Source organism: Podarcis vaucheri (assembly GCF_965113315.1).
Source record: "Podarcis vaucheri genome assembly, chromosome: 1".
NCBI classification, from domain to species: Eukaryota; Metazoa; Chordata; class Lepidosauria; order Squamata; family Lacertidae; genus Podarcis; species Podarcis vaucheri.
Window position 1 is genome coordinate 99815291 of NC_138759.1, and position 9621 is coordinate 99824911.

A 9621-nucleotide genomic window follows, 5' to 3' on the forward strand; every position below is an offset into this window, starting at 1 on the left:
TGACACAGATATCTTTGACGCAGCAGGCTGGAATATTTTCTTGAAAAATCCCTAAGCTGCTATTCAGAGTACAGTGCTACCTCTGGTTAAGTACTTAATTCGTTCCAGAGGTCCGTTCTTAACCTGAAACTGTTCTTAACCTGAAGCACCACTTTAGCTAATGGGGCCTCCCGCTGCTACCGTGCTGCTGGAACACGATTTCTGTTCTTATCCTGAAGCAGAGTTCTTAACCCGAGGTACTATTTCTGGATTAGCGGAGTCTGTAACCTGAAGTGCATGTAACCTGAAGCGTATGTAACCCGAGGTACCACTGTAGTTCTAGAAAACATCAGGATAAGGGGAGAAAACTTGACCCTTCCTGACCCATAATAAAATGTTTTTAAAGAGCTGTGTTATTTTCATGGACCTTTAATAAAGGACAGCTCCACAGATAGTTTGATTTGTCATAAGCTGTGGGCAGTACATAAACCATCTAAATAAATAAATGGTGCATAAACAGTCTAGGACAGTCTTCCCCAACCTGGTGCCCTCAATATAATTTTGAACCACAACTCCCATCAATCTCAGCCACCGTGGCCAATGATCAGGGTTGATGGAGTTGTGGTCCAATAACATCTGGATGGCACCAAGTTGAGAAAGGCTTATCTATGGCAACCTTGGAAGAGCTAAGCTTACCTTTTGCTCTGCTGGTATGAATCCTCCCACGAACCCAGACGACGTCATCGGCTTTCTCTGCTGTCAAGTCCTTTATTCGAACCAACACACGATCTGCAGGCAATACATTACTTGGTTAGCTATTATATTCATGGGAAGGGGGAACAATAGCCATTTTGATGCAACAAAGCTACCCTGTAGATTTTATGTACATTTACAAGGAAAGCTATTTACAATGCATTTGTGGCAGAAATGAAACCTTGGTGGCAAGGGATGCCTTTTCCCAGCTTCAGTCAGTTCACCATCTCTGACTTGGTACTGGATATGAAGTCTGGGCGCATGTTTTCTTAACCTCCCATTTGGATGACAGCAATACATTATGCATGGTACCTCTCCCTGGGTATGAGGGTTTACTGTTTCACACACATACAGGCACACATAGTTCTACCCCTTTGAATAATCTGACCAGTGCTTTAGAGGAGGGAATGGAATAGGTGGAGCAGCAAGAATGAATGGTGAGTTGAGTACTGTAGTGCTTTATATAAGGTACGAAAGTTCAGGAGTCTGTGGTGGGGGATAGAGAGAATATGAAGTACTGTGCATACAAAGATTGCATGTCATGGTCAGAAAATGAGAGGAGGGGATATCCATCGGAGTGGTGGGGAGTGGGGAAGACCATATGGCTACAGGCCGTCCCACTCACTGCCCTAGGGATGCCGTTGGTGAACGAACGAAAACCCAACTCATCCCCCGTGCCAAGGTCCACGCTGCTCAGTTTTATTCCGTTTTTACTTAGCTTTTAAGATTTTATTTGATTCCTGCATTTTATATGAATTTATATTGACCTTTTAAATTACATTTTACGATAGTTGCTTAGAGATTTCTCTTCATGCTAAGTGGTATGCACATTTTATAAATAATAAATAATGTTGCCTTTTTAATAAGGCAAGCAATCTTGTAAACTATTAATATCTGTGTTAGTTGAAAACCACTACTTCAGGTACTGGAGTTGGTCCTTTCTGTCTGGAAGCACAACTACCTTGTGTAGTACCATAGATGTCTGCTCTTTTCACACAAAGGTTTTCTCTTTCTTTCTTTCTTTCTTTCTTTCTTTCTTTCTTTCTCTCTCTCTCTCTCTCTCTCTCTGTCTCCTTCCAACTTCTGACTTTAGTGTCTTCCTATTCCAGGCTGTGTCTGTTTTGTAAATTTTTCACTTTCTGCATATCTTCACAGCTATACAACTACTATATTATTCTCTTCGGAATAATTCTTTTAGGTTCTGCAGATTCATTTAAGCTTTTAAAAGGATAAGATGACTCTAAGGAATTTCTATGTGACGAATACCATGAATCTCAGAGGTAATTCTGTTGATATGAATAAGTTTGGGAATGGTTAGAGGTAACCACTGCTCTTCCATGAAGGGGAGATGTTGTCTTCTCTAAGTAGTTTAGACAGAAAATCCTAAGCACACTTAACAGATAGTGTCAGCCTCACTGAACACATTGTGACTTACTTTCTAGGAAACATGCATTGGATTAAGCTGTTGAAAACAAATTACTCTGAAACAGGGATCTGTGGTAAAAGGGATACACCACTACACTGTTGATGTGCTTGAGGCAGAAAAATAAAAAACGATAAAACTGAGTAACAAGTTCTAATCCAATTTCAAGTTTCACCAATGCTAACGATAACTGAAACAGATCTGCTAAGCCTTAGTCAGACAGAATTACATCAACTATTTAAAATTATTACAAAGCTGCAATATTTTCCAGACATGAATAAAAAGGACAAAATGAGGTATCACCCTTTTCATAAGTCCCTAATGTTCAAGGCATCACCCAAAATGTGCATTAGATTAACTTTTAAAAAAATTACTGTAGACATAATGGCCCAACTTTCATGAAAACCAGATGGCAAACACATTTGACTACATGTTCTGACAAGGTCCAAATAATTATTTTCAACTAATGCACTGCTTCTATAAAAAAATCAGAAAGCAACTGCTAAAGAGAAACATACTGAAGAAAACTATTTTTGCACAAGAAGGTGAAGTAATCTGTTGCTTTTCCTTAATGGTGTTTTTTTAAAAAGCAGAAGAAAATTCTAATACAGTGGTGCCCCGCAAGACGAATGCCTCGCAAGACGGAAAACTCGCTAGACGAAAGGGTTTTCCGTTTTTGAGCTGCTTTGCAAGACAAATTTCCCTATGGGCTTGCTTCACAAGACAAAAACGTCTTGCAAGTTTGTTTCCTTTTCTTAACGCCGTTAATACAGTTGCGCCTTGACTTCGAGGAGCAACTCATAGAACGCAGTGTACATAGCAGCCTTTTTTGAGGTTTTTAAATACTTTGGTGATTTTTGAAGCTTTTCCAAAACTTCTTTTGCAGCCATTTGGTAAGTTAAGCTTTTAAAACTTTTTTTTTGGGGGGGTGGATTTTGGGTTGGGGTGTTTGGAATTCAAGGACTTGGTGTTGGGGAGGGGTTTGCAAGAATCTGGAAGCTTGTGTGTTTTTTTCCTGCATTTTTATGATTTTCTGTGACCATTGGGCCACTCTGCTGTTTTTTTAAAAAAATCTGGATTTGAATTTCTGTGTGCTGGGTGGCTGGGGGAACAGTTGGGGAGGGGTTTGCAAGAATCTGGAAGCTTGTGGTTTTTTTCCTGCATTTTTATGATTTTCTGTGACCACTGGGCCACTCTGCTGTTTTTTTAAAAAAATTCTGGGTTTGAATTTTGAAATGCTCTTTACAGTATGTGAGACTTTAAAGAGCACTTAATAAACTCTTGTTGTACCAAATTTGGCTTTGTTTGGACTTTTTTTGACCATAGGAATGCATTAATTGATTTTCAATGCATTCCTATGGGAAACCGTGCTTCGCAAAACGAAAAATTCGCTAGACGAAAAAATTCACGGAACGAATTAATTTCGTCTTGCGAGGCACCACTGTAACTTGTTTCTTTAAACATTGAATCTGAATGCTTTCCTTTTCTCCAATCCGCAATGGCAACTTAATCAACCTTTTTAAAGCACTATCCAACTTTCTATTCCTTCCAACTCCTTCTTTACATGATGCAGTGAACCACTGCCCAATCTCCCTCCTCATGTTTCTCTCTCTCTCTCTCAAAAACGAGAACCAAACCTCTCAATTTGTTTCTTCTTCAAAGCTGCATTTTGCAAATGCAGCACAATATACATCCCAACGCATACGTGCTTGGATTACTCCCAGCTTGCACACAGAACATGACTTTTCAAAGGCTGGCATTATGTCCAAATACAAATTCATGTAGTGTAATATCTATTATGGACTTATCTGTAAGGCTGAACTGAAGCCATAAGCATGCCTACCCGGGAAACTGGCAAGTGTGTAGGAGTGGCTTGATGTATTTGTAGACATACACATAAACTGTCTTATTAGTCCAAGTTAGTTGCTGGGCCACACCCAACAAGTGAAAAAAGGCCATTATTAGCTTAGTTTAGTGCATATCTGATTACTTATGAGGAGGAGTGTGGAGTGTTAGGTGAAAGGTAGTACCCCTGGTGGGGGACACATCATTCTCTTTCTGGGATAGTTTGTCCCACCTTTGGTCCCCACCCTGCACTCATCTCTCACCTGTGGCTCCTAGAAGCCGTCAGCATGCGACAGCGCTCAAACCCCAGGAAATGGCTTCGACTGGCCAGCTAAACCAGGTGAGGGTATTTGATGGCTCTAAAACCCTCAGTGAGTTAGGGACTTCCCCTGCATGTGAAGACAGGCTTCAGCAGATTGAACGGATGAGACCAATAGTGGGCTCAAAGGTCAAGAAGGCGGTTTCTGCATGAGCTGTAGAGGGAAGTGAGGGGCAAATTGGGCTCGTCAAGCTGGGAAGGTGGCCCATCTAGGAGAAGGAAACCTCTGAACCTACCTTGTGAGACATATTCAGGAGACTAAAAGGCTAGGGAGCAAACCCTACACAAATCCAGAATGGAGTCCCTAAGATGGTTGGATGGGGCCTTGTACACCTCCTTCCGGCAACTCCTGTAGTTAAAATGGTGCCCAGCGTATTGCTCTGCTTTCCTTTTGACCATATCTACAAGGCTGAGAGGGAAGTCTTGTCGTATGGGCAGCACAGAACCTCCATATACACTGCCCAGCCTTGTGTCTCAGGGTGTCAGTTTGGTGCCAGAGGCACACAGCACTGTCTCTCGAGATAGACAGATGTTAACAAGTGGAGGTGTAGCCCTCCAGAAGTTGATGGACTTCAAATCCCATCATCCATGACCGTTGGCCACTATGGCCAAGGGGAGTTAAACAACTTTTGGATGGCTTCCCCATACTTGATGTATGCTTACGAGAAACCATGGCTGCAATCCTATGAATGCCTAGAAGTCAGTCCAATTGTATTCATTGAAATTTAGATCTGTAAGCAAAGATTCAAGAAGGAATCTAACATTGTGCTAAGGCAATTGTTCTGTCATGGCAAGTATTCTGGCTTGCTAGACCCAGCAATCCCACCTCTCTTCCTCCCGTGTGCTGTTCCAGGGCTTCTCCTGATCCCCTCAAAGCAGATTTTGGGGGTCGCAAGAAGGGGGGAGCCCCATCTGCGCAAGCAGAAGTCCTTGCACAGGCATTCTGCAAACAGGGTTCCTTAGCTCACAAAGAGAAAGGGTCCTCTATAATTTTTGTCTTAATACGTGCCAATTGTTCTCTCAGAATTTTAGCACATAGCAAGTGTGACTGGATTTTTTGTGTGTGTCATGTGTTAAATTTAGCTGCAGTTCCACAGTATTTTGTTAACTGCAAGCATGAAGTGAAACAACCTCTTACCTTTTTTCCCTCAGACAGACTGGCTCCACTGCAGCTAGAAATGGTTATCTGTATATTGGACCTGACACAACTATCAGCACTATCTTGCAGATTGTGGTATTTACAACCCAATAGGTTTTTGTATGCTTTCCAGAATTTTGAAACTGACCTGGTTTCTCCTGAGACTGGATCAGCGGCAATACTCCATACCTTTCCTTGGCATAATCCTATAAAGGGGAAGAACAGTGTGTTATGCTAACAGCTTTTACACCAAGTCAGAGTCCAGATAAGACAAAAACGAAAAACCTCTGCATGTTGTGTGCACAAATCTGAAATGACACACTTCATTTGAGCATTGCTAGCTCTTAATGGATGGCAATGTTCTATATAAGAAGTCAAGTGCTAAACACAGACTGGAACCCCCAAATAAGAGCCAATTTTCACTTTGCTTTTGGTAGTTTAGAATATGTACATCTCATCAAGTTTGCATTCATCTTTTATCAAGTTACTTTAAAATGTACACCACAAGCTAAATTCAGCACTATATGCTACGTGACATTGCCTTTAGTACTGATCATTCATTACACACACACACACAGGGGAAAACATCATGTGAGTGACATCAGCCTAGGGATCAACTTTCTCAAACTACGCTTTTATCACAGAATGAGTTGAGCCTTGACAACTGTGAAATCACCATGCTTCCCATGCATCATCGCCATAACAGATATAAGCTCAAATAACTCAGCTGCAACCACCAGCTATAAACCTATGGGAATAGATTGCTTTTCGTGGAGGAATTGGACTATGGCATTCAATATCCCAGTTGATCTGCCAGACCCAGACTTCAAGTCATGGAACAGAGTTCATTATTTACTCAGGCTTGTGCCTAACAGGTGCACAAATGGGAATACAAGGAATGCAGTGTTCCCAGAATTTAGACTATATTTCCAAACTTCTTCATCCCATTCACTCTAGTGTAGTTTCAGATTAATAATGTGAGACTAAGAAAACACTCCAGTAACTAAATATTAAAGCTGCAACCTCATTATGTTTCAATATACTATTTGAGGCTCCGTCTGTGTAATAAATAAATGATCCTAATTTCTATCCTTGGTATCTTAGGAAACAAGAATCCAGTCCATAAAAGGTTATGCTAAGAAAGGTTACCTAAAGGATCAACCCCCCCCCCATATGCCCCTGCCCAGCAACTGCGCTTCTCAGATGGGCTGCTGCTGAGAGTACTGCATGCCCCAGAGGTATGCTCTGGTTACATTAGAAACTAGACTTTTAGTGTTGCAGTTCCAGCCCTCTGGAATCAATTCCCAGCTGAAATTAGTTAAGACACCCAACATCATGACGTTCAGGCATCTACTGAATACATTTCTGTTTAAGATGGTTTCCCCTAAGGTGTGACCTAATTGATTATGAAACATTAACCGTGCATCTGTAGGAATGGTTTAAGTGTTACTAGAATTTATATTTAATCTTATTTTTGCCCTGTTGTACATCACTTTGATGGTCTCAGATTGTGAACCTGTTTATAAATTTGTACAATAGGAATTAATTAAAAACATTTGTTAATCTTTAGGAAGCCACAAGTCTCTTTGTTGTTTCTACTGCCAGCCGCAGTGGGCAATAATAGGCAAGCCAGAATAACAATTAGGGGGGGGGGACCTAAGATAGTTCCACTAGAGAAATATTAGGATGGCCTCATCTTGGGAAATATATAGATAGAACTAGTTATTGCATTAGGCAATTCCAATTTTCCTAACACTGACATGAACATAAAATGTAATTACAAATGCTACCCAATCACTCTATCAGCTAAGTTTACTCAAGAATGGAATATATTTTATTTTCTCAAGCTACAATTGCTCCAGAGATCATGTGCAAGGAATTTTCTACTAACAGAAGGAAAGGGGTTGATTTTTGTCATGTACAGCCCAAAAACCTGCTCCAGATCCCTGGAGGACCCTCTGGAACAGCATGGGAGGTGGAACATCAAATTGCAAAGGGAATCACCAAAATCTCCTCCCTCTTTCATGAGTGTCAGCATCCACTGGATCGCCAACCCTTCCACAAACCAAACAGCTGATTCAAGCTGCAATGTACAGCTGCCTTTTATAGCTGTGATACTCAAAGTCTATTTGCACGAACAGAGGTAATGCAGCAGCTGATTCTCAGGGGCCGCTCATCATTATTGGGAATAATTTTTGAGCAGATGAGCTTGAACTAAGTAGTTTAGGCAGCAAGACTAATCCCACTTACCCACTGAATTCAACAGGACACTTCTCAGTAAACACAGTTAGGACTGTGCTGTTAAATCAACTGTGGAGACAGTTGCCTGCTCCAAGAATTAATAATTACAATGAAAACAAATATAAATGATAGATATTTATGAAAGCAGAAGACACTGAAGATAGTTTGCACATAACACAAATTATATAATGCATATTTTCTGCTAGAGGACTCATGTTCAAAGGTTTTCTTAATAAAAATGATATAGTCATAATAAATATAGGTGCTCAGAACAGATCACCCTTGATAAAGAATTCAAGAAGCTAATCATGTTTCAGCTTGTTAGGACATTAGTACAATGTACGTATCCACCCTGTTCTATGATGCAAGCCTCCTGTAACAGGCCCATATGCCTGTTCAGTGAGCAGAATAGAGGTTTTGACACCACAGGGCACGGGTGGAGAAGCTCTGGCCTACGGGCCAACCCTGGCCTCCCAGGGGCTGCACCTTGGCCTATGAGGCCCATAACCTGTTGTTGGGATACTGCCAGGGAGTCAGAGGCATCAGGCAGCCGTCCACGTCGTCACTGGACGAACTCCAGACTCCCATCGGAACAGTATCAGTCAATCAGAAATATCCTAACACACACCACCCGCCCTTCAACTGACATCACTGGTGGTGGTGGGCAGGAGGGCAGGGTTGAATCCTGCATCCGCTGTCCAACCCTGTTCCTAGCAGGATGTCCTCCCGGCTCATCAGCTGAAATCTATTCACCCCTAACCCTGAGGAACGTGCCAACAATTGCACAGCCCCTCCATTCACCTTTCCGTAAGGCACCCCTTAACCTGAAGACGGACAATAATAGCCACGCACATGCACACCCCACTGACAGCAGTTTCATTTAAGGTTTGGCGACACAGCGCTCACACACAAACTCATTGTGCTGTTGCTTCTAGCAAACAGGTCTTTCTGCAGTGTTTAAAAAATGCCTGGATGAGTGCTTTTTTTTTTAGTAAGTTCGCTCCCACTGTGTGAGTGAGGAAACTCCAACCCCCCCAAAAAGTTGCTGCTCTCATCTTGCACAGCACAATGAGTGGGGGGGGGGGAGTTTGAGAGAACCGCGTAACGGGGAGCTATGAAGACCTGTGTTACCTGTCAGCGTCTTCATGGGGCAGGCGGGGGGGGGGGAGTTACGTGCATAGGTATAACATGGCACCTTCCAAGCCCTTCCCAGTGGAGTTTCGCGTGAGGAAATGGGATTGGGGGGCCGGAGAGAAAACGGAAACGGGGGGGGGGAGACTTCTGACCAGGCAGTGGGCCTTTGAAGTTTGCAGTCCGCCCCCTTGAACCCCCCCTCAGTGCCCACTCCTCCCAATAAAGCAGTAGGAGACCCCACCACACCCCGCCCCCTTCGGAGACCCACATCAGCCGGCGGCTGCTCCATGGCGCTGTCTCGGTTCCGTTCCTGGTTCTTACGGGCGGCAACGCCGGGCATTTTGCCACCTCCGGCAATAAAGTTGGCCAGAGCCGCTTTATTTCTTTTCTTTGTCCCCTACGGGCTTCCGTACCACCCTTTCTCTTTCTCTCTTTTTCTACCCCCCGAACCCGCTTTTTCCCTTTCCGATACTTGCTCTCCCCAGAATCCCTCCGCGTGTCCGTTCACGCTGCTTCCGGGCACGTAAAGCACGCACAGGAGGACACGGCGGCTACGTCACGCGACAGCGCTCCCGGCCGTTCTTTGCTCATTCAACCCCTCCCTCCTAGCCCAGGGAGACGCATCGCGCGAAGCGGCCTCGTTCTCGCGAGCTTTCCCGAGTTCCTCCGCTCAATGTGTCCTCCCGTTTCTCCCTTGTCTTAGAAGTAGTCGCCTGTCGCAGGGGAAAGGCAGGCGCGGGAAATTCAGGAAAAATAAGATAAAGTGCGCCTAGATAAAACTGGGGCTGG

General features: G+C 43.3%; 1 protein-coding gene across 1 annotated transcript in view; it reads right to left on the minus strand.

Moving 5' to 3' along the window:
- DARS1 (aspartyl-tRNA synthetase 1) overlaps positions 1-9386 on the minus strand; it is a 52660-nt gene extending 43274 nt beyond the window's left edge. Inside the window, exons 1-3 of the mRNA XM_082198537.1 lie at positions 9101-9386; positions 5606-5663; positions 676-768 (exon numbers count right to left, since the gene is read on the minus strand). Coding sequence (XP_082054663.1) covers positions 676-768; positions 5606-5663; positions 9101-9172 — 223 coding nt within the window. The 5' untranslated portion in view covers positions 9173-9386. The remainder of the gene's footprint in view (positions 1-675; positions 769-5605; positions 5664-9100) is intronic.
- Between the last annotated feature and the right edge of the window lie 235 nt (positions 9387-9621).